This window comes from Prionailurus bengalensis, chromosome E4 (genome assembly GCF_016509475.1).
Source record: "Prionailurus bengalensis isolate Pbe53 chromosome E4, Fcat_Pben_1.1_paternal_pri, whole genome shotgun sequence".
Lineage (NCBI taxonomy): Eukaryota > Metazoa > Chordata > Mammalia > Carnivora > Felidae > Prionailurus > Prionailurus bengalensis.
Window position 1 is genome coordinate 648,642 of NC_057360.1, and position 27,869 is coordinate 676,510.

The 27,869-nt window shown below is 49.8% G+C and overlaps 1 protein-coding gene and 1 long non-coding RNA gene across 3 annotated transcripts in view; one reads left to right on the forward strand and one right to left on the reverse strand.

The window, feature by feature from the left end:
• Nucleotides 1-17,788: 17,788 nt before the first annotated feature.
• Nucleotides 17,789-27,869, forward strand: part of FBXO28 (F-box protein 28) — a 30,290-nt gene continuing 20,209 nt past the window's right edge. The window contains exon 1 of one of the 2 annotated variants that reach the window (XM_043568661.1): nucleotides 17,789-18,096. In XM_043568661.1, coding sequence (XP_043424596.1) covers nucleotides 17,830-18,096 — 267 coding nt within the window. In that variant the 5' untranslated portion in view covers nucleotides 17,789-17,829. The remainder of the gene's footprint in view (nucleotides 18,097-27,869) is intronic. The other variant, XM_043568662.1, reaches the window with a different exon arrangement.
• On the reverse strand, nucleotides 20,015-21,816 carry LOC122476224. The gene is made up of 3 exons (XR_006295421.1): nucleotides 21,679-21,816; nucleotides 21,223-21,305; nucleotides 20,015-20,826 (listed from the first exon to the last, which is right to left on the reverse strand). It is a non-coding gene; the product is annotated as an uncharacterized LOC122476224 (long non-coding RNA).

The window sequence follows — 27,869 nt, forward strand, 5'->3', positions numbered from 1 at the left end:
AAAAGGAGATGACTGTTTGTACTTTGTAATTTACATCCAAGTTAGTTAGCATCTAGTGCAATCATGACTTCAGGAGTAGATTCCAGTGATTCATCCCCTACCTACAACACCCAGTGCTCGTCCCAACAAGTGCCCTCCTTAACGCCCCATCACCCATTTAGCCCACCCCCCCCACAACCCCTCCAGCAACCCTCAGTTTGTTCTCTGTATTTAAGAGTCTCTTATGTCTTGTCCCCCTTGAAGTTTATTTATTGAAGTCATCTCTACACCCAACGTGAGGCTCAGACTCACAGCTCCCAGATCAAGGGCCACGCGCTCCGCTGACCGAGCCAGCCGGGCGCCCCCATAAAGCCGGTTTTAAAAGGAAATCTAACACCTTCAAAGCGAAGCTCTTGGTCTCCTCCTTCAGACCTGCTCCTGTAAATCTTCCCCATCTCGGGAAATGTCTGCTCCCTTCCTCATTTGCTCAGATCCTGCAGTCACGGACTCCTCTCCATATGGCATCTGTATTTTATTTTCATCGACGTGTTCAGGGTGCCCAACCTCTGGTCTCTCCCACCGCCTTCCACTCCTCTGGCCACCTTCCTTTCTTGCCTGACTCGGGAGCCTCCGGCTGGCCTCCCTGCTTCTGTCCTCGCTGCTCCTCTAACTGTTCTGTCCAGTGACCTGAGACATACATGTGACGTCTCTGCTCAAAACTCCCTACTGTTCCCTTTCTCACACAGCGTATACCCCAAAGTGCTTGTATGGCCTATAGGACCCCCCAGATCTGCCCCTACCCGCCCCCCACACTCACATATTCTGCTTCAGGACATTTGACTTGTTGTTCCTTTGCTTTCAGTGACATGGGTTTTGCCCCAGATATCCCAGGGCCTCACCAGAGGGGCCATCCTTATATAAACAGCATTCCCACTAAACAATTATGATACAAATAAAGGGAGATGGACTTTTAAATCTCAAGACTTGGAGGAAATACATTACAGGTTTGCAAGCATTTTTAAAAACTTTTTCTAATGTTTATTTTTTTTTCAACGTTTATTTATTTTTGGGACAGAGAGAGACAGAGCATGAACGGGGGAGGGGCAGAAAGAGAGGGAGACACAGAATCGGAAACAGGCTCCAGGCTCTGAGCCATCAGCCCAGAGCCCGACGTGGGGCTCGAACTCCCTGACTGCGAGATCGTGACCTGGCTGAAGTCGGACGCTTAGCCGACTGCGCCACCCAGGCGCCCCTCTAATGTTTATTTTTGAGAGAGAGAAAGAGAGAGAGAGACAGAGCACGAGAAGGGGAGGGGCAGAGAGAGAGGGAGACACAGAATCGGAAGCAGGCTCCAGGCCCTGAGCTGTCGGCACAGAGCCCGACGCAGAGCTCGAACCCACAAACTGTGAGATCACGGCATGAGCTGAGGTCGGATGCTCAACCGACTGAGCCCCCCAGGCGCCCCACAGGTTTGCAAGCATTTTAAACGTGAAAGCAGTAAACCAGGGCGCCGGGGTAGCTCAGCTGAGTGACAGTCCAACTTTTGATTTCGGCTCAAGTCATGATCTCAGGGCCATGGAATCAAGCCCTGTGTCTGGCTCTGTGCTGACAGTGAGGACGCTGCTTGGGATTCTCTCTCTCTCCTCTCTCTGTCCCTCTCCTTACTCTGTCTCTGTCTCTCTAAATAAATAAATACATAAACTTAAAAAAAAAAAGTAGTTAACCAATTGCTACCAATGAGGAAATATTTTATGTTCCAATCTTAATCCCTTTGACTTCAAAACACTCAAACTTGTTAATTCACTACTATCATTCCTGAAAAACTATTTTCAAAAATTTTAATTTTTTTAATGTTTAGTTTATTTTGAGAGAGAAAGAGACAGAGCGTGAGCAGGGGAGGGGCAGAGAGGGAGTGGGAGACACAGAATCCGAAGCAGGCTCCAGGCTCCGAGCTGTTGGCCCAGAGCCCGACATGGGGCTCGAACTCCCAAACTACTAGATCGTGACCTGAGCCAAAGCCGGACGCTCAACTGACTGACCCACCCAGGCGCCCCACCATTTTCAAAAATTTTAAGGGTAAAACCTACACATCCAAAGTGTTTATCATGTCGTGTGTACTGTAAACAAAAAACTAGCAACAACCAAAACATCCAATACTTTGTAAATAGGTAAATTACAGACATTTAACATTATAATCACCAACCTTATACAACATCAGGGAAAAGATGTTTCTGATCGGTTTTCTACATGCAAAAGAAGCAGAATAAAACTTCCCGTGTTTTAACGCGTACAAGCACGTAACCCGGGCTTACAGCATCTGACAACCTGCAGCGAGGTGGACCCACTGTATTCCAACAGCAGAAATAGAGTTCGGGTTTTCAAACTTCTCTTTAATGTTGATTCAGTACGGTTTTACAAGAACATTTTTATAAGAGCAGAATGAGGTACGCACGCTCGGATCCCGCGAACACCAGTGGCAGCACATTCCTGAAGACAGAGGACCGGGGGACCCGAGAAATCTGCCAAGTTCTTGTTCGTGAAGGTGCCCTGTGCCAGGTCCCCGGATCCGCACCTCCAGAGGACGTGCCCGGGGAGCCGTCTTTTTAACCAGCACCGATGACGAGGTAGCCACTAGAGCAGGGCAGAGACAGCATCTTCGTGACATACAAGATCCCAGGGTACTTTCCCGGCCACTAACTGCTTTCGTCCCATCTGTACGTATATGTGGCTCACTTTTCCTCAGCCCCTCTCGTTCAACAGCCTCAGAGAACCGTCTCAACAAGCCTCCCAAGCTACTTGTTCTTTTTTTTTTTATTTATTTTTTATTTTTTAACGTCGTATTTATTTTTGAGACAGGGAGAGACAGAGCATGAACAGGGGAGGGTCAGAGAGAGGGAGACACGGAATCTGAAACAGCCTCCAGGCTCTGAGCTGTCAGCACAGAGCCCGACGCGGGGCTTGAAGTCACCGACCGAGAGATCATGACCTGAGCCGAAGTCAGACAACCGGCCGAGCCAGCCAGGCGCCCCCCCCCCCCCAAGCTACTCGTTCTATGAGCTCACGAGGCAGCAACTTTCTCAGGCAATACGTGGTAACAGGAAAGAAAGGGAGCCTGACTTGGGTCACCCAGCAAAATTACAGGTGGAGAGTAGACCAGACCTTGTTTATGCGATCTGGAGACAGAGAAAAGGAAGTTGTGTGTTTTGTGTTTTGAGGGGGTTTTCTTGCTTTATTCTGTTTTTCCATATGTGTGTTGTTTTTCAGTTTATGTTTTAATTCCAGTTAGCGGGTCTACAGTGTACTATGGGTTTCAGATGCACAATCTGCGACTCAACGCTTCCATACATCACCCTGTGCTCCTCACAAGCCAGCCCCCTCCTTAATCCCCGTCCCCCAACACCTCCCCTCTGGAGCCCGACAGTGTGTTCTCTGTAGTTAAGGGTCTGTTTCTTGGTTTGTCTCCCTTTTATCCTTTGCTTCTTTCTCGTGTCTTACATTCCGCGCATCTGCGACATCATACGATATTTGTCTTTCTCTGGTTGACTTATTTCACTTAGCATAATACTCTTTATCTCCATCCACGTCCTGGCAAATGGCAAGATTTCCTTCTGTCTGATGGCTGAGCAGTGTTCCCCCGGGTATACATATGCTGCTTCTTTATCCGGTCATCGGTCCGCGGACACTTGGGCTGTTGCCGATGGTGCTACAGGAAACATCGGGGTGGGGAAGCTGTGGTCTTCAGGAGCATTAAGGTGACCGGGATGGCAGCGTAGGGGGAGGGGGAGGTGACGGAAGAAGGAACCGGATAGGAACACAGAGCCTCCTACGATTGGAGGGGAAGGCACCCCGAGTCTTCGGTTCCTGCCCACCCTAAGCCCGGGGTAAGGGCGAGAGCCCCGCGTAGGCCCCTATCCAGGGACGCGGCCCAAGTTGCGTTAGGCTCAGTGCCGGGAGTAAGGTCCCAGGGGAGGTGGTGTTCGTGTATTCATGCCCGATGTGTGACCACAAGAGCCTCTCAGATCAACGATGAGGACCTATACAGCAGGGGAGTCAAGAGAAAGAACAAAAGACAAACCAGGGGTGATGGCTCGAGGCCAGGTCCTCGAATGGAACGTACTCTCTTTTCCGGGCAACAGCCTCACCAGACGGCGAGGGCGGCAGGATTCCTCAACACCCCATCTGCACTGGACCCCACCTCGTCCTCCGCTCATCGTGTCCACCCAGCCCGTAAGAAAAGGTCCTTGCCTGCTTGTTTCGCCTTGAACTCTGCAAGTGCACACTGCGTCAGAGTCCGGCCCAGAAGGTTACTAGCTCAGCCACAGGGTCCAACACAGGCCCGCCTCACACGAGCCCTCCCCGCCCGCCTCCTGTGCTGAGAGGATTTCTTAGAACCACCGTTCTGCCACATCCTGCCCCAACCCACGGGACAAAAACGTCCTGGGATAAGAATGCCATGGTTTGCCAAGCCCCTTTGGGATAATGGGCCGCTGGCGGCCCCATCCGAGGGGACGGTTTCTTTACCTCTGGTCCCATCTCGTGTCCTTCGTCCCAGCATCTCAGGACAGGGAATCCGAACGATGCTCAAGGACGGTGGCATTTTGTAACACGGCCAAAGATCAAGGCACCTTCAAAGAGGTGACAGTTTCTGATTTCCTCCAGAGGCTCAGCACCTGAACAGGACAGGCATCTCGCTCTTCAGAAGCCCTTCTCTCTGCCCCCCATGTCCTGAGATGCATTTGAACCTAGTGGGGGGCGGGGGTCTGCATCGCAACAGCTAGTTCGGCCCCCACTCCGCGCCTCCGGTCCTGCGGTCCAGCCTCCGCTGCTGGGATCTTCTGTTTCAGCACGTGATCACTTGGCTTTGCGCCCTGACCCCCCTCGCTGCCTAACCTGACACCTGCTTCCACTACCAGTGCCCTAAAACATGCCCCCTTCTGTGGAGACGGGACCATGACCAGAGAACAACAAAGACATCCAAAACGCTGCGTGTCGTGCTTCTATACAAAGTTTGCGGGCGTTTTTTCTTTTGAAAGCTGCGGAACCATTCCGGCTCGTTGTTTGTGTATGGCTTGGGACTCCAAGCCAGGGTATCGCATTAGATGAAGGCTAGAGAAACAGGAAGCGGTTATTAATGAGCCCCATCATCCGCAGAACCAGAATTTCCGCCAAAGACCCTAAGGCAGGAGTCTCTGGTTAGTCTGGAGTCAGAACCACTTTTGTCCCTGGAATATGGAGATCGGGATTGATTCAGGGGATGACCTCCCCCCCCAGACCTGCCATGGCTCACACTGCCGACGGCTCCACTAGGCACTGCTTCCTGCCTGCCCTGCGGACGGAGCGGTGATGCTGAGCCCTCCACGGTTGATGAGCTGCCCGCGCCCATCCAATGACTAATAAACAAACACCCCTCGCTCTGCATCATTATTACACAATCTAGTCCCTCGGACAGCCGTCAATGTGCCGTGTGAGGACTCAAGGCATCCGGGGATCTAGGAGACAGGTTTTGTCTCGAAAAGAATCGCAGACGCAAATTTAGGAAGAAAATAAAAGTGGAAGTATTTATTCCCCAAAAGCTGGGTAACCCATTCCCCTCAAAGCTTTATGAAAATCACTAAAGTAGGGGCCAGCCCCTCAAAGTCAGGGGAAAATAAAGAAAAAGCGTCCTTGGTTAACTGACCAGAAAGTCCGAGTTCCAGAAGCACTATGAACTTGAGTCACGATCACGCAATCTGAAAGCCCAGCTCCTCACAGATTAGGGGGGTGGGAGAGTGGGATAAATACAGACGATCCAACCGCGTTCCCAAGAAATGGGTGTGGACACAAATAATAAGACGCCTAGGAATAAACCTACGAAGGGTTAGGGCTAGGGTTAGGGTTAATAAGGGTTGATAATAGGGTTAATAATAAGACACCTAGGAATAAACCTACAAAGAGGTGAAAAGACCTGTATTCTGAGAACTGTAAAACACGGATGGAAGAAATTGAAGGCAACACAAAGAAATGGAAGACGTCCCATGCTCATGGACTGCAGGAGACACAATGCTGGTCCCCAGAGGGGAGGTGGTGGGGGTGGGGATTGAGGAGGGCGCTTGCTGTGATGAGCACAGGGTGAGGCAGGGAAGTGCTGAATCACTAGGCTGTGCACCTGAAACTAACATAGCGAACACTGTGTTCGCTATACTGGAATTAAAATAAAACACTTAAAAAAACAAAAACCCAAACAAACAAACAAAAAAGAAATAGGTGTAGGACTTATTTACGATAAAGACCCTCAGATTTGGTGGCTCTCGGGTGGGAATCTTCGTTATTAACCAATGTTCCAGATGGTTCTGACCCAGGATCCTGATCAGCTTGGGGACGCGCTGAGCCAGGGCAACAGGCGGCAGGGCAGGCTGTGGGTAGCTTTGCCAGGACTCACGCGGAACCTTCAAATAGCAACCCGTCTTGCTGTCTTGCGCGTCAGCTCTCACCGCCCTGCACCGAAAGCTTCTGTCCAAGGGAGAGCAGCGAGCGGGGGACCCCGAGGCACACGCTTCAGTTTGCTCTACGGTAGAGCCGCCACATGAGGAGGAGAACTATGGGAGCACCTACGGGGAAAACCACCGTGAGAGGGACAGGGTGGCAGGGGTACAAGAGGCCAGGGTGACGGCGTCCAGGAGTCAGGAGGAGACCGTCAACGGTGAGGTGACAGCTGTCCAGGGCCCACATTTGCCTGTGCAAGGACCTGGGTTTTCCCTGAGTGGGTGGACACAAGCGGAGGGCCGTGGTCGGCCTCAGGCTGGCGACGGCACTGTGGCTGCTGGTTAGGACACCCAGAAAGGACGCCGGGGAGCGTGGGGGGACCCCCGGCTGAGAGGCTGTCTCAACAAGGCAGGAGACGATGGGGCAGGGAGGCAGGATCTTCGGAACGGGTCTGCAGGTGGGGCCTACGGGGCTCGCTGACGGATTCGGCGTGGGCCGTGAGAGAGAGGAATCGGGAATGACTTCAACCAAGGGTGTGGGGTCTCTTTCTCGGGTGTCAGAAGTGCTCTGAGATTGACTGGTGACGGTTGCCCCGCTCTGCGAATACCCTGAAAGCCACTTTATGTGGGGGAATCGTATGAAATTCAAATCACATCGTAATAACATTGTTTTTATTTTTTGAAAGGATGACTTCAAGTTTGGGGGCCTGAGTGACGGAAGGGTGAGACCTCATTAATGCAGATGAGGACGTCTGTGGAAAGGTCTGGTGGGGCTCAGCGGGGGACACGGCAGTTTGGGGCTCAGGTGCCTGTTAGATGAGATGGAGACGTTCCTCAGGCTGTTGGATATTTGACTCTCAGATTCACAAGAGTGGACTGGGCTGGAGATACACTCGTTTTAAAGGCACTGGGTAAGATCAGCAAGTATAGACCATAAAGAGAGGAAGTCCAAGGACTGAGCCCCGAGGAAGCCAATGTTAAGGGGTCGGGGGACAAAGAGAGACTGGTGGGTCAACGGAAACCCGGACGGCAGGTGACCTGAAGGCCGGTGCACAGAGTGTCCTCAAGAGAGCAGAGCAATCAGCAGCCTCAGATGCTGCTGACGAGTCAGGTAAGATGGGGACTGAAAATTGGCGGTTGGGTTCGGTGATGCGTAGGCCCCGGAGAACCTCAATAAGGCTGGACTGAAATCCCGATTGGGGCAGGATCGAGAGAGAGCACGAGAAGCACAGCCACAGGCCCTTTGGAGAGGTTTTGCCGGGAGGGGGTGGCGGGAGGGGGCACTGGCTGGAAGGGTAGGTGAGGCCCAGAGTCGTCTTCTAGGGCGGGAAGAACGGTGCATGAGTGTGTCCGACACACCGGGCGAAGAGAGAAACTGTGAACGTGAGCCAGGACGGTTGCCGAGCGAGTGCTTGAGCGCCGGAGACAAGGCGGGCGGAGCAGGTGCGAGGTCGGCCACGCTGGGAGCCCGGAGCTCGGCCAAGGAGCAAAAGAGGGCAGGTGCCGGTCAGCACAGAGAGGACAGGAGCTGCTCAGAGGCCGGGGCACCACCGATTGGGGAGGGGCCGGGACGGGGCGTTGAAGGTCTGGGAACAGAAGGGAGGCTGTGAAGTAATCACCCAGGAAGACGGAGGGGGGAGGAACCCGGGGACGCACGATGACTGCAGGTGCAGGGCATCGAGAACGAGATGTGGGAACGGTCAGGGGGCGCCCGGCCGGCTCAGCCGGTGGGGTGGGCGTGGGTTTGAGCCCCACGTCGGGGGTAGAGAGGACTTAAATAAATAAAACTTAAAAACAAAGCGAGACCAGTCAGCACAGTTGCTGGCAGCCAGGCTGGCCCTGTAACGCGGGGCGAGGGAAGCAGGGCGTTGGCGCTGTGTGTTAACCACGTTTTAGCGAGAAGCTCCACAAAGCCTGAGAGTGGAGATGGGCTGCCGGGAGAAGTGGGGTGGGGGGGTGAGGCAGGAGGCTTCCAGAGCAGGACCGGGGGGGGGGGGGGGGGAGGGTCCTGGGGTCAGAAGATTGTCGGCATCCAGGTAAGAGACACAGAAAACCGCAAAGACGGAAAGAGGAGGCCAGAGACACGCTTGGGACATGTTTGAAGCACAAAGAGTTGCAGGCAGAGAAAGCGAGTGCCCGCGAGCAGCTAAGACCCAAGGGAGGCTCGTTGAGAGCGAAGCGACGTGAGGTCCTGTTCTTTGTTTCTGTGTCTTATGAAGCTTGGGTGGGGGCGGGGGCGGGGGGGCTTCTCCAATCTGGGGGAGGGGCTTCCCCTCCGCAGGGTCAGCACAGTCCTAGAGAGGACTTTGGGACGCAGACCAGCCCATCCAGACTGCATCTGCACACTTTCGTCAGCCCCCCCCCGCAGTTCGGAAGACTGTCCCCACGCCCCGAATCACCCCAGAGCCGGTCCTAGATGACTAGTCCGTCCTGTGACCCAGGGCCGCTGAGACTGTTCAAACTGTCCAATCCTACAACCAGCCCATCCTGCTTCACCTGTTCCTCCCCGTGAAGGCTCTGGGCCAGACTCTCTGCTCCCCTGCCCCCCACTCCCCCTGCCCTGCCTCTACCTGGCACACCCCTTCCTGCAGGTGTGGAGCCTTCCTCCCAGGGGTTGTCTCTGTGTCTGTTGTCCTACTCTACCTGATGAACACAAAATCCTGGGCACATTTAAAAACAGGATGCAGAGGGAATTAGGGCATCTGGAAAAGTCATCGGCCCGTGGTGACCATTCCATAAATTAGAGCTATTGTTATAATTCTCAGGATGCCTCAAATCAGACTCATTTTCTCTTCTCCCATCCCCAACCTGAGCCTCTCCCCGTAACCCTCGCCTCCCTCAATGACGTATCTGCCGTCCCGTTGCTGAGGGTGTGTGACAGTATTATCTTTAACTTCTCCGGTACCTTATTTCTAGCACCCAATCGTTAAGTACGGCCAGTTTGTTTCAGTCCGGTCAACTTGAACGATTTCTCTTCTCCACCTTGAAAATCATTGTTCTAATTCACATCCAAAATCTTATTTTTCCCTGACCACGATGCCGTCCTCCTAACCGGGATCCTTTCCATACCAACCCTCTGCCTTCCAATCTGTCCCCAGAATTACTGCCCCAGACACACAACTGAGTCATTCCTCTACCGCTACGGGCTCCCGACGGCCCACAGCGATCGCCCTCAAGTGTTTGCGGACTGGTGGTCAGAGACAGGCTGCCTCAGGGAACAAGAGGGGGCTGTGGGGGCAAGTCTGGGGCCTTCCCCCTGCTTTGCCGGGAAAGATCTGTTAGGCTGTATTCAGGTTCCCGAAAGATCTTCACTGTAAAAACAGGATTTCCCTACTGTATCAGTCTGAGTCTAACAAAGAGACAGAAGCCAACAGTAACTTGAACAGGGAGAGTCTAATACCCCTCCATGGAGGGAAGGTGTGTACAAAATGGTCTCCAAAGGCAGGAGGAGCCATAAGACAGAATGAAAAGGCCGATAAATCCAGCTTGTGAACCTTTATTTATTTTTGAGAGCGAGACAGAGTGCAAGCAGGGGAAGGGCAGAGAGAGAGGGAGACACAGAAGCCGAAGCAGGCTCCAGGCTCTGAGCTGTCAGCACAGAGCCTGATGCGGGGCTCGAACCCACCAACCACGACCTCATGACCTGAGCTGAAGTCGGACGCTTAACCGGCTGAACCACCCAGGCGCCCCTGGAGAAATGGCTTATTAAGGGGACTTAAGTTTTGGGCAGTCACCAGTGAGTAGGTCTCCGTACCCCACCTCCCTCAGGACCTGCTTTTAGAGCTGGAGGCTGGGAGGACGCCGGGGGGCCACGGGAAGGGGTCGGGGGAGACGGTCACAGTCAGATCTCCAGGCCTCGAGGGTAGACGTAGGGGTGCGGGTGAACAAAAGGAAAGAGTGGGGGCAGGGGCCGGTGCTCTGGATGGTCGCGGTCACCAGAGGGGATTTGTTCGAGATGGCGTTAGTCGGCTTACACAGACACCACAGCGGCAGATCGGAACAAGAAGAGACTGGCTAGCCAGCAGGAAAGAGAACTCTAAAGAACGCAGGAACACAAATGTAAGGAGTGGGCACAGCCCCTGAGCTAAGACACAGCCTCCGAGGAAGGGGATCCCTCAGGGCTGAGCCCCAGAGCTTGCTGGAGGGCACAGCTGTGGCTCAGGGGTCGCAGGGCATCGCCCGGGGGCTGTGCTGACAGGTGGACAGGACTTGCTAGAAACCCGCCTCGCTCTCCAGGATGCCAGGGAAGGCTGCTCTTGGGGAGCCCCCCGTCCCCAGCTACTTCCCTACAGACCATTCATGGGAGCAGGGGTGCAGGGGAGGCCGCTGACGGACCGGGCCCCGGAGTTGACATGGCTCCATTGCGCGTTCCAACGGCTCTCCAGAAAGGAAGGATATTTAAAGGGCCTGAATCTGTCTTCACAAAGCAGGCAACAAAAAAAAAAAAGTGATTTTGGAGCTCAGAGGCAATACATTGAAAACTGGCACAAGGATTTTAAAAGAATTAAGAACTAAAGCAATCGCCACTGGTCTAGGGAATTAAAACCCCAAATCCTGGGGACACGTGCAGGTACCTCCCTCATCTTCCAGCCGCTTACACAGTTCATGCCCTTTGCTCCTACTGTCCCTTTTTCTTTGAAATGTCCTCACATCCTCCTTCGCTTTTTCACTGACAAACCCCTGCGAGTTCCCCGACGCCGTCATCCTTCGAGGCCCAGCTCAACCGCCACCGCTTCCGTGAAGCTCTCCCTGATGCTTTGGCTCAGAACTGACGACCGCTACTCACACGTTGTCGTCGGTTTTTGTCTGCACACTTCACTAGTGGCTGGAGGGCGCAGCTAGCTGAATCACTGGGTCTCAAGAACAGAGAACAGTCTGGGAGACTCAACCTATCTCTCCGAACATACGATGTTGGGAAGACGGTGTGTGAGGAGCCCCCCTTCCGGCCTGCCAGGTCAGTGGGGCCGGTTCAGCGGATCCATGGGACGATCACCTCTGCAACCAGGTCACTTCCTCTTGAAGGCGGGCGCGGGGGACACTATCTTGGTGTCTCCCCAGGGCCTTATCCATTTAGTAACCAATATCCACTTGCTGATTTGAACTCGGGTGGGCTATCTTTCCACAGCGGCAAAGCTTTAAATTAAAAAGAGTGCGTCTAATGACAGAATCCCGAGCATTAGCCACGGCAGGAAACTTCCCACGTCATCACATAGTGGGTCTTAAAAAAGATACTTAAAGCAGAACAAAGTTGGAGGCTTCGCAATTCTTGATTTCAAAATGTATTACAAAACTATACTAACCATGACACTGCAGAGTGTGGTCCTCACGTAAAGACAGACATACAGACCGAAGAAATAGAGACAGCCCAGAAATTAACCCTCACATATATGGTCAAATGATCTCTGCCAAGGGCACCAAGACTAACCACTGGACGGAGGGCAGGGTCTTCAGCAAATGGTTCTGGGAAAACCGGACAAACACAAACACGAGAACGACGCTGGACCCCCACCTCGCTTTGCTTACAAACATTAACTCAAAACAGATCAAAAACCTAAATGAAAGATCTAAAACTATAACTCCTTCGAGAAAATCATGGAGGAAAGCTTCATGACATTGGATGTGGCAATGATCTCTTGCCTACGACACCAAGAGCACAGGCAACAAAACTAGATAAATGGGACAACATCAAACTGTCAAACTTCTGTGCATCTAAGGACAGTCAACAGGGTGACAAGGTAACCCACAGAATGGGAGAAAAGATTTACAAATCACATACCTGATGAGGGGCTAAGATCCAGAATATATAAAGAAGTCACACAACTCAACAACAACCATGAAATACACAGACCAATTAAAAACTGGACAAAGTTCCAGAGATGATATACAAATGGCCAATAACCATCTGAAAAGATGCTCACCAACACAAACAGTTCAGGAAATGCAAATCAAGACCACAAGGAGGCATTACCTCACGCTGACTGAAATGGCTACTGTCCAGAAAATTACAAGCGTTGGCAAGGATGGAGAGATACTGGAAACTTGTGCACTGCTGGTGGGAAAGTAAAATTAAAATAGTGTATCCAAGGGGTGTCTGGGTGGCTCAGTCGAGCTCTGCGCTGACCGTGCAGAGCCTGCTTGGGATCCTCTCTCTCTGTGCCCCTCCCCCACGCGTGCTGTCCCTGTCTCTCTCAAGATAAATAAATATACTTTAAAAAATTATAAAAAGAGAAATGGTTAAGATGGTAAATTGTGTTATGTGACTTTTTACTATAATTAAAAAGGAGAGGGGCGCCTGGGTGGCTCAGTCCGGTAAGCATCGGGCTTCGGCTCAGGTCATGATCTCGTGGTTGGTGAGTTCGAGCCCCGCGTCGGGTTCTGTGCTGACAGATGGGAGCCTGGGGCCTGCTTCGGGTTCCGTGTCTCCCCATCTCTCTCTTTGCCCCTCCCCCGCTCACGCTCTGTCACTCTCAAAAAATGAATGAACATTAAAAAAAATGTTTTTAAAAGGAGAAAAAATAGTTACAATCTACAGAAACACTCAAACCTCTTTCAAGTTAGTCTATGGGCTCACCCTTCTTTCTCCACATTATAAACCTGCTCAAACATAGGAAAAACAACATCTGGTTTTAGTTTCCTCTTTTTCACATATAAAGCCCTTCTTCCCGTGGAGGGGCCATCGCTTAGCTCGCCCGTCACCAAGACCCACGGCACCGGACCCAACACACCCTGACCAGGAAGGCAGACGGAAAAGGGAGGCCAAGATAACGCCCGCTGTCTGCGTTACAGTAAACTGACTCGACCGTCTTTAATCTGAGGAATTCGAAACTCCACCCATTTGCTGTATCTGCTCATCCTCACACTTGAGACCACCGGCTTGCAAAGGTCCTCCAGTACTTTGCTGGCATGAAACCTCATTTAGAACCCCTAACTCCTACAAGTTCAAATATTTGTTTCAGTTACAAGTTATTTGTTTTGATTGGAGAGGATCTTCAAAGCGAGCATTGATTTCAATAATTGAAACAAAAAAACCGTATGTTTTGAAATTTTCTCTATTAAAAAAAATGTGGGTGGCTAGTCTATCGAGCATCGGACTGTTTCCGCTCAGCTCACGATCTCAGGGTTCGTGAGTTTGAGCCCCCGAGTCGGACTCCGTGCCGACGGTGTGAAACCTGCTTGGGATTCTGTCTCTGTCTCTCTCTGCCCCTTCCCCGTTCACGCTCTCTCTCTTTCTCTAAAAATAAATTAACTTAAAAAAAAAAGTATAGGGAATATAAGGCCACCAGATGCAATATACATAAACAGAGGACAGTTTGAATGAGCTTACTGGCAGAAAGTGTTAAGTTGTTTGCAAAGTTTTATTCTGTTGTGCTGATCCGTGGTCACCTGCCCCAGGTTAACCAGTTGGCCACAGGTAGAAAGGGAATAGAATGCTTTTCACACACCGCTTTCAAGCAAAACAAAACTGCATGCAACTAGTGAATTTAAAAAACAGACAAATTAAATTAGGAAGTGATAATTCACTTTTTAAAGAATTTTCCATGCGTTTCCTTTATAATGAGAGTTCCCACAATGTATTTAAAGCACAATTCTATTTATAGGGGTCCAATTTCAATCCAATCTATTTTTTTAATGTTTACTTATTTTTTTTCTTTTTTTCTTTAAATTTTTTTTTTAACGTTTATTTATTTTTGAGACAGAGAGAGACAGAGCATGAACGGGGAAGGGTCAGAGAGAGGGAGACACAGAATCCGAAATAGGCTCCAGGCTCTGAGCTGTCAGCACAGAGCCCGACGAGGGGCTCGAACTCACGGACCACGAGATCATGACCTGAACCGCGAGATCATGACCTGAGCCGAAGTCGGCCGCTTAACCAACTGAGCCACCCAGGTGCCCCAATGTCTACTTATTTTTGAGAGAGAGAGAGAGAGAGAGAGAGAGAGAGAGAGCGCACACGCGAGCGAGCAGGGGAGTGGCAGAGAGAGACGGAGACAGAGAATCCCAAGCAGACCCTGGGCTGTCAGTGCAGAGCCCGCCTCGGGGCCAATTCCATGAACTGGGAGATCATGACCCGAGCCAAGTCAGACGCTTAACCAGGTGCCCCCCAAGCCAACCTATTAACAAAGTATCAAATTTTACTAAAACAGGGTAGAAAATAAATTTCAGACCAATTTGTAATTGGTGCTATGGAGAGCAATAGCCAGGCAGAAAGTGAGATTATAATCTATTAGGGGAGATGAAACAAACATCATAAATTTGTAAATGTATCAGAAACATTTTGGCATCAAGCATTCACTGATGCCACCGTGCCCTGGAGGTGGGGCGGGGTGGGGCAGAAAGAAAGAAAGAACAACGAAGGATTTCACAATCTGCAACAAGATAGGTGCCCACAATGGGGAAAGTGGGCCAAGTCGGCCAGGCCAACCACCACCCCCTCCCGTTAATCTCCTTGCTTTAGTTGACCCCCTTTGCCAAAGCCTGTTTACTCACTTAGCTTTTCCTGCAGTTTCCGCATCTACTACGCAATAGTTAGATTCCAAACCAGAGCTGCAAAACAAAGAACACACTGGAGACTTTTGAGACCCAGAACAAGGATCAGAAAGCTTCAAAAATTAGTCATTTATGCACCCTTATCTTTGTTATAGGATGAGGATACAAAAGTATGGAAATATTAAGTGCTAACCTTAAAAATAGGAGTCAGTTACTTTACCAGTGAAAGTAACTGATTGTTACTACCAGTAAAGTAACTGACTGTTGTTATTTGGGAATAACAGAGAATTGCGGTTGGGGACAGGCCCGCTTTGGCAAAAACCATAGGCAAGTTCAACGGAGAGGAGAGGAACGTTATTTTACGGACAAGAAGGAGGAAGCTGGGAGGGGTTGTTGTTGTTTTTTTTATAATTTTTTTTTTTAACGTTTATTTATTTTTGAGACAGAGGAGAGCATGAACAGGGGAGGGTCAGAGAAAGAGGGAGCCACAGAATCTGAAACAGGCTCCAGGCTCCGAGCTGTCAGCACAGAGCCCGACGCGGGGCTTGCTTGAACCCATGGACCGCGAGATGATGACCTGAGTCGGACGCTTAACTGACTGAGCCACCCAGGCGCCCCTGGCAGGGGTTGTTTTGAACCAAAATCCACTGGAGAAGCAGCGGGGTTGAGGGTGATGGTGGTTTCTCAGTGGCTGAGCTGTGGGGGGGGGGGCGGGGGGGGTGTCTCTTCTCGGAGGAGATGCCCACGCATCTTCCCCATGGGGCCTGGAATTCAGGATGCTTTCCTGTTGCGTCTGTAATTGACAGTTCTTCCTGTGATTGACCTTGAGAGGTACAGCTCCCCCTTCCAGCCTCCCCTTCTGCATCCAGAATCCGCTTTAGGGATGTTTCTCTGTATTAATTTCCACACACACACACACAACCTTTAAATTTTTTTTTTATTTTGAAATAATTGCAAGACAGTGCAAGGAACTCTTGTAAACTCTTCATCCAGATTCGCCACTTGTTAACATTTATGGTATTTGCTTTGTTAATCTCCTCTATCTATTGAACCATTTGAGAGCAAGTTGAGATATGGCCCTCTACCCCTAAAACTTCAATGTGTATTTCCTAAGAGGAACATTTTCTTACGAGATCACAATTATCCAAATCAAAAAATGACATATGATTACATTATCTAATACATAGCCCATATTCAAATTTTGCCAACTGTCACAATAATGTTCTTTAGAGCTACTTTTCCTAATCCAGGACCACCCGTTTAGTTATTTTCTCTCCTTAGTCCCTTTTAATCTGCCACAAGTCCTTAGTCTTTGTCTTTCATGACAATACTGTTTTTACAGAGCACTGATCAATTATCCAGGTTTGCCTACCTCGAATAAAGGTTATGCCTTTTTTTCTTTTTTGCAGGAATGTTATGTTGTGTCACATCCTCAGGAGGTACATGATGTCCATTCCTCCCATAACTCCTGATATTAATACTGATGATTTGGATACGGTAGTGGCCACCAAATTTCTCTGTTGCAAACTCCTTTTTTATCTTTGCGATGAACATGTAACTTGTGGGCAATTATTTTGAGACTACCTAAATATTAGATTCCACATCACACCTTTCACTTTCTCAGCTTAGTATTTTTTTGATGATTCCCGCCTAAATCAACTTTAAATGTTTATTTATTTTCACAGACAGAGAGCAAGAAAATGAGTCCCAAGCAGCCTCCACCAACCCAGGGCTCCATCCCACCACCCTGAGACCATGACCTGAGTCAGAGGCTTAACGGATTGAGCCACTCAAGCCCCCCTAAATCAAGTTTTTAATTTAGATATAATTCATATATTCTAAAAATCACTTTAACATTTCAGGGTACTCACAAGGTTGTGCTTCCTCTATCTCAGACTCTGAAGCGCCTTCATCCCCGGCCCCACAGGACGCATCTTCCTCCCCTCTGCCCCCCAAGTCCCCGCTCCTCCGTCCCTCGCTCCTTCTTCCTCACCCCAGCAGGACCCTGGCCGCAGCAGGAAGCAGCTCCCTCCCCCGCATCCCCCCCCAGCCCTGCACACATCTCCCCCAGCCCATTACCCAGCAGGACGGCCCCGCACCCCACCATCACCCAGCAGCACCTTGGCCCCGCACCCCCCCATCACCCAGCAGCACCCCGGCCCCGCACCCCCCATCACCCAGCAGCACCCCGGCCCCGCACCCCCCATCACCCAGCAGTACCCCGGCCCCACAGCCCCCATCACCCAACAGGACGGCCCCGCACCCGCCGTCACCCAGCAGCACCCCGGCCCCGCAACCCCCCCCCATCACCCAGCAGCACCCCAGCCCCACAGCAGGAAGCAGCTCCCTCTCCTGCATCCCCCTCCCTCTTCCCCCTTCCCCGCCCCCTCCGCGCCACGGACTAGGCTGCAGACTTCCAGAAGAGTGTTGTCCCTTGGACCTGGTTTCTGTCATTTAGCTTGATGTCAAGGTTCTTCCACTTGCTTGTTGCAATCAGTACCTCACTCCTGTTACCTGCCTAAACGAATCACTCCTGGGTCCGCGGAAACCACGACTCTGAGCCGCGTCCCACCTGCACTCAGGCGACACTGTGGCCACCGTCCCGCGTCAGGGGGCGCGCCAAGAAACGCGCTCCGGCGGACAGCACTTCAACCGGCCGGGCTCCCTCGCGCTCCGGCCCTGGGCGGCTTCGGGTCGCCTTCCCGGGGCGGACACGGCCCGACCCCGCCTCCCCGCCGCGACGACCTGCGACCTCAGCGGCGACCTCCGCGGCTCCCTCCGCGCGTCCCCGCGCAGGCTCCGCCCCTCCGGCGCCCCGCCCCGCCCCGCGCCCAGGCGGAAGTGACGCACCGGAAGCGCCCCTGGGCCCCTTGCAGTGGGGGGAAGGCATCAAACCCCCAAGATGGCGGCGGCGTCGGAGGAGCGGATGGCCGAGGAAGGAGGCGGCGGCCACGGCGACGGCGGCCCCTGTGCGGCCGCCGGCTCTGCCCAGCGCCTGCCGCCCCCGCCCCCGGCCCCGGCCCCGCAGCCGGGCTCCCAGGCGTCCCCGGCCCCGCCGCTGGCTCCCGACCAGCTGCCTCAGAACAACACGCTGGTGGCGCTGCCCATCGTAGCCATCGAGAACATCCTCAGCTTTATGTCCTACGACGAAATTAGCCAGCTCCGCCTGGTGAGGCCCCCGCGGGACCCCCGCCGCCCCCCTCCGCCGGCCGCGGTCTGGGGAGGGGGCGGAGAGGCGAGCGCGTCCCCGGGGAGGGAGGCGCAGCCGGCTCCGGGACGCGGAGTCCGGGCGCCGGTCAGCGGGGTCGCCCCCCTTCCTGCCGCGGGGTCGGGACGGCGGGGCCCGGGAAGCGGGGCGGGAGTTGGGCGTCCCGCCGCCGCCGCCGCCGCGCCCGAGCGCCGACCTCGCGGCTCCGGTCGCCGCCTTTTGTGCCCCACCTTCCAGCCCCCCGGCCGGGCCGCGCCAGGTTCGGCTCGTCCGTGGGGATCACGCACTGTGCCCCCCTCCGCCCCCTAGGTTTCCCTGCTGGCCAGGCCTCCCCCACCCCGGTGGGCGCCCGGAGGGGCGGGAACGCGACCCGGCACCCCCCTCCTCCGGCTGGCCGGTGACGAAGCCCGGCTGGGCCTCGCCCCGACCCTCCCCACCCCCGGGCCGCGCCGGGTCTCCCGGCCGTTTCCTAACTAGTGACCCCGGGCCCCCGGCCGCCGGCTCTGGGGGACGCCGTGCCCCCTCCCCCCCCCCCGCCCGGAGCCGCGGAGGTTCCGCGATTTGTGCCGTCAGGACCCTACCGCGCGCCGAGCTTCGGCCGAGGGCTTGACGAACGGCTCAGTTGAGGGAGAGGTTGTGCTTCCTGTCGGTGGGTTTGTCTCCGAGTGGGAAGGAGGTTGAAGGAGGTGGACATTTTGAAGGGACTGCAGACCGGTTCTGTGTCGACGCGAAATCCGGGCTCGGGGTGGCTTCTGAGAGGACAAAGACGGACTTCTGGATGCGCTGTGCGCGGCAGCTTCCCGTCGACCGGCCGCGTTCACACCTGCAGCTCCGGCTTGGCCATGACCGCGCTGTGGGAGGGAGACCAGACTTCTCAAAGGAAAGTGGACGAATTTTGATTCAGACCGACGGCCGGTGTTCTTTCTCGCCCACCCGGGCTGCAGGGCGGAGAATTCTTCCGCTGGAAAGTGCTGTTTCCAAACCGGTTGTCCCCGAGTTCCCAGAGCATGGCACCCTGGAAGTCCCTGTGGAACCTCCAGCATTCCCTCGGGTTGGTAAAGCATGGTGTCCGATCAGGCTTCCTGCCGTCCTGTCTTGTGTCTGCGGGTCGAGCCTCTGAGCCAGACAATGGCTCTGTAGAGCTTGGCGCGGTCACACTTCTGTAGGTGTGGAGGACACTGGGTTCTTTCTCAGTCGTTCACTTTTTTAGAAATTAAAAGCATTTTTAAAGGGGGGGGGGGACTGGCTTCTTACGGGACAGAGTTAAAATGCATCCCAGTTTATTGATAAATGACGTCTTTCCAGTGAAATACTGAGCTGCATTCTTAAGCAGTCACCTGTCCCAAGCGTTTAAGGACACGATTTGTGGTCTCAAACAAGGATTTTTCATAGGGAGTCCCTTACCATCCCCTGCCCCACCATCGCCCCCCACCCCCACCCCAAAAGGTTCTGCAGCCAATTTTATGTCTCAGAGAGGGGTGCTTTTTCCCTCTGGTTTAGTAATGAGGAAATTCCTTTGTTTACTTAAGATCAGTAGATGATTCTTAGATTAAGTGGATAATCTTTTGTGGGGATTTGGAAATGTCTTTGGTTTCAGAGTCATTGGTTTGGTGTCCTAAGGCACAATTCAGGTAGCATTATAAAAGAAAGATGTTCTTTCTTGCCACTAGATGTCAGCATTAATTTAGTTGTGGTCTTTATGAAATTGGCAGTCTAGAAGCTGTGTGGCGGGTGCAGGGGGTGCCTGACGTGCCCTTTCTAGCCAAGTGGCCGTTTGTACCTAAAGAACTGTTTGCCAGAAACTCCAGGAACGTCAGTGTGGGTGCTGCTATCTGGAGCATCAGTTTCTTAGCTCCTTTCATTTCTAAGTGTGTGGGGATTGTTTGTTTGTTTGTTTGTTTCATGGAATTAAGGCTGGATATGCTTTGAAGAGGGCGATATTAATTAAGAACAGAATTAGCTTCCGTAAAGCTAAATGTCAACTACCCAGCGGTTGATGTTGGGATATTTGGGGTTTTTCTTCCTTCCCAGGTTACTTGCCTTACTAGGACCTCAGCTGTAACTGTTAGCACCTAAATTAGGGAACAGGCACAAAAGATTTGCTCTCAAAAGGTTGAAATTGCTAAAATAACATTCTCGAATTCTCTGTGCACTTTGGTTGGTGTAGTCTTTGCTTCCTGTGGCCACGAATAATTTAAATTTGACTCCGCAGTCTGGCTACTTCCAAGGGATTGTGCAAATAGCCTGTTGAATTGTTGGGGCTTCCCTGCCATTGACTGTTACTCCAAAAATATGCCCAGAGCCTGGAAATCCTGGTTACACAAAAATAGTTATTTAAATATTTAACTCTTCCAACATACTTAAAATTATTTGGCCAAGTAGAACTTTTGAAATGACAAAACTTGTACTTTGAGTTGTTTTTTCCAGTAGATCAGACAGATTTGTGCTGATGCAGATTTAGACGGTCACCTAGGCCCCCTTGACAAGTTTGAGAGTTTTTGAAACAAGTAGCAAAGGTTAAGAAGTGAGTTCCTGCCCTGTTAGGGAGCTTGTCTAAGCCAGGCTTGAGCGCAGAGCTCCGACTGGTGAGCACGGTGTTCTCACTCACTGAATCACGAATGTGGCAGGCATTTTCAAAGATGTTTTAGCGAGATCCTAGGAGTTTTTTCCTGTGTGGTTTGAGCGTAGCTCCTGTAAATTTAATGGAATCCTATTAGCGGTTCAGGTCATAAGTACGACTAAAGGTTAAATTCAGAAGGCTTGCTCGTTATCTAGAAGGAAATTTTTCGGTAGGTAACCAAATGCAGACGTACTTTATCCCAAGGTATTGCCTTAGACACTCTAGCTACTTAAATCTGTTCCCCGTTTATAGTTCCTTTTCCAGCTTGTGTTCAAATATGCTAGAAAAGTGTAGTCACAGAGAAGGTTGATTGGTAGAAAATACAAAGGAAAATGAGAAACAGTTATTCTTTATTTTTTAATAGCCAAGCTGTTTTCCTCATCTTTGTTGTTCTGTAACATTTTTTTTTTTTTTAAATCCGGGACATCTTTACACTCTTAAAAGTTATTGAGAACCTAAGAGCTTACCTTAGAAAATTCTAGAAGACACAGGAATAGACAGTACATACGTCATCAACTGTCAAAAAACGTTATCACGTGTCCCGTTGCCTCTGGAAAAGTCCACTATGTGTTATAAAAGAACGAGAGTAAAAGTGGCAAGTTACATCTTGGTATTAGGAAAATAGTTTGTCCTCACAGACTCTCAAAAGGATCTTGGGGAGCCCAGGGGTCCCTAGAGCACACTTGGAGAACCACTGCTCTTTGTTGCGGTGTTACAGAGAATATATTCTTTGTGTTGCTGATTTGTGGCTCCCCCCTCCCCATCTCATCATTAGGTTATTTTTATTACCAGGTACTTAAGTACAGGTACATGATTATAACATGTGGGGGACAATTCATTATTCCTGAAGATTCTAGTCTGAAAGAGGGTTTCAGTCAGTAAGCCTGCCCGCAGGATCATGAAAACAGAAGGAGCATACTTACAAGGCGGCAGATAACAAGTGCAAAGATGATAAATACAAGAATGTTGAGGTTATTCAGGAGAGGCTTCCTCAAGATGAGTTTTTGTCCAGTTAGTAACAGTGAAAGAACGTTCCTGGCGGAAACAAAAATGACATGCAGTGTGACGAAGTGCTTGGAGCAGGGTGACTAATCAGAGCAGCAAGAGGATTGTGTGGCGTGTCATATGACCTACGGCAATGGTCAGGCTCCCCCTCCCTTTGCCCTTTTTCATGTCACAGACCAGCCAGATTTAAGAAGCTGTTTTGAGAAGCTCCAGCGTGGACAACTTTTGGGGGGGGGGGGCAGGTGAAGACATCAGGAAACAACCCGCACCCCTTCGTGTCATCATTTCCTGACCGGGGCCAGAGGCACCTGCGCGCCCCACATGCAGGGTGTGCGGGTTCTCGCGGGGTGGGAGAAGGTGCTAGCTTCAAAGGATGGCGTGTGCGTACGGTCCAGTCTTTGACGTTTGAGACTAGGAGCAAAAGATCACCTTTGCAAGAGGTTTCTCCCGGGCACCTCCTTCCAGCGTCTTGCACGAAGGTTGATTGAAACCAGCATCGGGGCGCCTGGGTGGCTCAGTCGGTTGGGCGTCCGACTTCGGCTCAGGTCACGATCTCACGTCCGTGGGTTCGAGCCCTGCGTCAGGCTCTGGGCTGATGGCTCAGAGCCTGGAGCCTGCTTCCGATTCTGTGTCTCCCTCTCTCTCTGCCCCTCCCCCGTTCATGCTCTGTCTCTCTCTGTCCCAAAAATAAATAAACGTTGAAAAAAAAATTAAAAAAAAAAAATGAAACCAGCATCGTCGAGCTGTTGGGTTTCCCAGATACCCCAGTCCTGCAAGCACGCCTCTTCTGTCCGCAGCCGCTCCTGCCTGTCTTCGGGGTACACCGTCCTGTTAGCACCGCGGGAAAGCCTCTGGGATTCTTGCCTGAACTTGACCCCCTCCTGTTCCTCGGAGTTCCCCCTACAACACTGCTGCTCTTGCGTGTTGTGTTGGAATTGTCTCCGGAAGGGCCGGTCGAGCACTGAATTTAGGTTCCTTATACCCTTTCATCAGGGATCCTTCATAGTCTGTGATTCTGTATCAGTATTCAATATTTGTTGAATAAATGAAATCGTTTTCTCTCTCTCTCTCTCTTGTTTAAGTTTTTTACTTACTTTGAGAGAGAGGGAGGGAGAGAATCCCAAGCAGGCTCTGCACTGTCAGCAAAGGGCCCATTGCAGGGCTCGGCCTCACAAACCGTGAGATCATGACCTGGGCCAAAACCAAGAGTCCGACGCTTAACCAGCTGAGCCACGCAGGCACCCCTGAATCGTTCTAAAAAGCACTTCGCTGCCCCGTGTGACGAACACAACATAAATGTTGTTGTGAGGGGAATGTATTTTCTGTACAAATTATAGCAGAGCTGAAACGTGAGCTGCTTCGTATTTACCTCCAACAGACAAGATGAGAAAATGTTTTAATTTAGGAGCATTTTAAGAAGCTTGAGTGAAAAATTGTCTTTTTTTTTTAACGTTTATTTATTTTTTAAAGAGAGAGAGTGCGTAAGCAGGGGACGGCAGAGAGGGAGGGAGACGCAGAATCCGAAGCAGGCTCCAGGCTCCAAGCTGTCCGCACAGAGCCCGGTGCGGGGCTCGAACCCACGAACTGTGAGATCATGACCTGAGCAAAAGCCGGACACTTAACCCGCTGAGCCCCCCAGGCGCCCAGAAAAATACTCTTAATGATAACAAACATTGATAAGATGATATGAAGCTAGTGTATAGTTAGTGAGTAGCTGTCTGCAGGAGAACAAGAGACAGAGCAAGACAGACAGAGTGAGCGGCAGAAGGGCAGAGAGGGAGGGAGAGACAGAATCCCAAGCAGGCTCTGCGCTGTCAGCACAGAACCCGACTCGGGGCTCGATCCCACGAACCTCGAGGTCGTGACCTGAGCCAAAATCAACAATTGATTGCTGAACTGACTGAGCCACCCAGGCGCCCCAGAAAAGTTTTTCTCTTTGGCTTTTAGGAGGCATTATAGAAATCCTGGGAACAGGCTTTTCTTCCTAATTGTTTTGCTCAGTCTGATAGTAAATTTATATTTTCTTTCCAAGTGAACATCTACGGGGGAAACCCAAAAAATGTAAAAGTTGTGATTCTAGTACATAATTAACTCTGTGTCTCTTTATATGGGATCGTATATTAGATAATCCATACCATGGAAGCACAATTTTTAAGTGATTTGTTACCCATCATTAACTTTTTGCCACATTTGCTTTATCTCTTTCAGTTGTCTGATCATTCTCTCCCTCTCTAAATCTACACACAGATTATTTATTTCACTAAACCATTTGAAAGTCAAATGCAAATAAAATGACATTTTTGTCCTTTTTGTAATCACACTATTATCACTTTCCAGGGATTTAAAATTACATTTTACATTTTAATTTCTCAATTGTCCCCAAAATGTCCCTATAGTGTTTTTTGGTTTTTTGGTTTTTTTGGTGGATGATAAGTGCTTTGAATCTAATAAAACATTTGTCTCTTTAGAACATTCTCCCTACTTTTTTCATTCTTTCACGCAGTTGGCATTTTGAAGAATCAGGACAGATGGCTTATAAAATGTTTTACAGTGCAGATTTGTCTCATTGTTTTCTGGTTTTTGAACTTTGGAAGAATTTTAGAAAGATTTTGGTCTAGCGCCATGTCTCTAACCTCAGCACTGTGGGGAGAACACCCACCGATGTCCTTGAGACCTCATGTTGCCTGCTCAAGAAGTCCTACTTGAGGCCGCTGCTGACAGTCCCTGCCGCAGGACAGTGTTCGTGAGACCGCAATCAGTTGAGAGTAATTAGGGTGATTATTTCCATCTCTGTGCTGCCGATTGCTAAATTTAAGAAGATACTAATTAGAAGCCTGAATTCTTAATTTTACTTTTGCCACTGAATGGTGTGGTGACTTTGTGCAAATTACATAATTTCTTAATGTCTCCATGTCCTCACTGAAGGTTCTGGTGTCTTAAGTTCCTTCCACTTTGAGGGTTATTAGTAAGCAGCCTAATCTTTGGTAATAGCTTCTGGATTCATTGGAGAAAAACATCAAGTATTCAGTTCACTTGAGAACGTAGACCATGAAATAAGTACATGAAAAATGTGGTTCCATTACAATATTTCCTTGATTCTAAGATACAGCTTCAGATTTTAACATTTTTGAAATCAGAATGTGTCTTGATCAACTTATATGTAGATTTGTGTAGCAGTGTTTATGTTCCCGCCCCCCCCCCCCGCCAGAAGAGCTTTTGTTAAATTGGTAGCATCTTAAAGTCTCTATAACATCTTAAACAAAATCAAAGAAGTCCACCATTTTATATTCCAAGGCATTCTAAGACATCTGAAGAAGAAATGCTGCCGGTTATAATTCTAGGACCATTTCCAATGTCAAATGTTAAAATATGCAAAAATGTGCATCTTAGAATCAGCCAAGATTTTGATATTAAGATTAGGTTTAACAGGGAAATTGTGGGTCGCACACATTGATGGCGTACGTGTCTTGCATCGTCAAGGACCGTGGTGGCACAACATGTCAGAAAAGATTTCTAAACAGAGTGAAGAAAAATTTTCATTACTACTTATGTTAGAAAATGATGAAAAAGATAAACGTGGCATTTTAAATCTTGAAGTACTTAACAAGGAAAAACCACATCTGTTCTCTCAAAGCAGGACAGCAAGAGGGACCCAAACCAAATGTCCCCATTAGAGGCTGATATTCCATCAGCTCCGTTCTATATTGATAGTGTAGGTTTTGGCTGATCTATAAATGTCATGGTAGTTTTTGACAGAGTCATCATCTTTGTATATTAGACTTCAGAATTGTATTTTACTGTCTTAGGCAAATGGCTGAATTGCTAGGATTTTTGTTTTGTTTTAATAAACCAGGGAAATAAATACTCTTCCCTTTAGCTTTGGGAAATTCTTTTTTTTTTTTCAGTATATGAAATTTATTGTCAAATTGGTTTCCATACAACACCCAGTGCTCATCCCAAAAGGTGCCCTCCTCAATACCCATCACCCACCCTCCCCTCCCTCCCACCCCCCATCAACCCTCAGTTTGTTCTCAGTTTTTAACAGTCTCCTATGCTTTGGCTCTCTTAGCTTTGGGAAATTCTTAAACTACCCATATGTATAAAGCTATATTTTAAATGAGATAATTTTGCATTGCAAGCTAGCATACATAATCAGGTATCGCAGGGGAAATTAGCGTACAGTTGACCTTTGAACAACGCAAGGGTTAGGGGCACCAACCACGATGCATTTGAAAATCCACATAGAACTTTTGACACCCCCCCCCCCCCCCAAAAGCTCAACTACTAATAGCTTACCGCTGATCAGGAGCCTCACTGGTGACATAAGCAGTCCATTAGTCCATTAACACATGTTTCAGGTGTTGCACATATCATATGCCTTATTCTTATGATAAAGTAAGCTAGAGAAAAGAAATCATTTACAGTTAAATAATGTTTAAAAAAAATCATAAGGAAGAGAACATACATTTACAGAGCTGTACTGAATTTATCCACAAAAAGAAAAAAGGAAAATGCATGTATAGGTGGCCCCGTGCACTTCAAATCTGTGTTGTTCAGGGCCCAACTGTTCAGAGGCCACTTTGCTTCTTTCTGAATTCTCCACAAAGATATATGATCCGTTGTATCTTTGTTTTTGTGCTACTGGTCAGTCCATGCTTATCAAACATCCAGGAAAGAAAGAATACCACTTTAAAGGCTGATCTTTTCCTACAGTATTGACTAATGCTTAAAATATTTTTGACTTCAGCTTTTTTGGTGCTGTTCCAATTTGTCTGTCTTTGTGACCTCCTGTTTTCTCTTTTTACCAGCTTTTCTTTTTTAAGTTTATTTATTTTGATAGGAACACCCTGGAGGGGAAGAGGGAGGAAGGGAGAAAGAGAGAGAGAGAGAGAGAGAGAGAGAGAGAGAGAGAGAATATGAATGAATCCCAAGCAGGCTCCACACTGTCAGCATGGAGCCCAATGCGGGGCTCAAACTCACAAACCATGAGATCATGACCTGAGCCGAAACCAAGAGGCAAGACGCTCAACCGATTGAGCTACCCAGATGCCCCATCTTTTTACCAGCTTTTAACATTAAATATTACTTGAGGGGCACCTGGGTGGCTCAGTCCGTTAAGCATCTGACTTCTGCCCAGGTCATGATCTCCCGGTTTGTGAGTTCATGCCCTGTGTTGGGATCTCTGCTGTCAGAGCAGAGCCCACTTCGTATCCTCTGTCCCCTTCTCTCTGCCCCTCCCCTGCTCATGCTCTCTGTCTCAAAAATAAAATAAACACTTTTTTAAAATGTTGAGACTCTGTATATAAGCCTTTATTTCCTTATCTTCCATTTCTTCCTTTGGGGGTTCATCTTCATGGATTTTCTGGACCCACATCTTACAGAAAATGACCATTCTCCATACGAGATCTTTCCCAAAATGGGCAGTCTTTTTAAAGTTCTTTCTCATTACTGATTTCTCTGCTCCAAGTATTTCACTCACTCAGCTTTGCCTGCACATCTGCTCTGTTGTCACTATTTGCTCAGTGGCGTAGTCACTCCAGACCCTGTGCCTTCGCACGGGCCACACCTCTATCTTAGGCCCTTTGTCCTCTTGAATGGAGCACTGGTTCTTCAGGTTTAGTCCTGGGATCCCAAAGCGGTTCCCAAGACCCTTTGAAGGAGTCTGTAAGATCTAAAATATTTTCATTATACTACTAAGCTGTTCTTGCCCATTTTTTCACTCGCCTTTCACAAGTGGACAGAGCTTTCCAGTAGCTGTTGCGACATTAGATGATGTCAGCAAACCGAGAGTTCATGAAATGTATCCTTGTGTATTATGTTTTCTAGGATTTTCCAAGGTAATATCTCAGTAGATTGAATACAGAAGCAGATATGATATTTTACATCCTCTAAAGCCACATATCAAAGAGATGTGCAAAAATGGAACTCACTAGATACTTTTAGAAGCATTATTTTTCCTTTAAAAGTTATTTATGTTGGGGCACCTGGCTCGCTCAGTCGGGGGAGCATGAGACCCTTGATCTCGGGATCGTGGGTTCAAGCCCCACGTTGGGTGTAGAGATTACAAAAAATAAACGTTAAAAGTTATCTTGATACATATTGTTTTTAT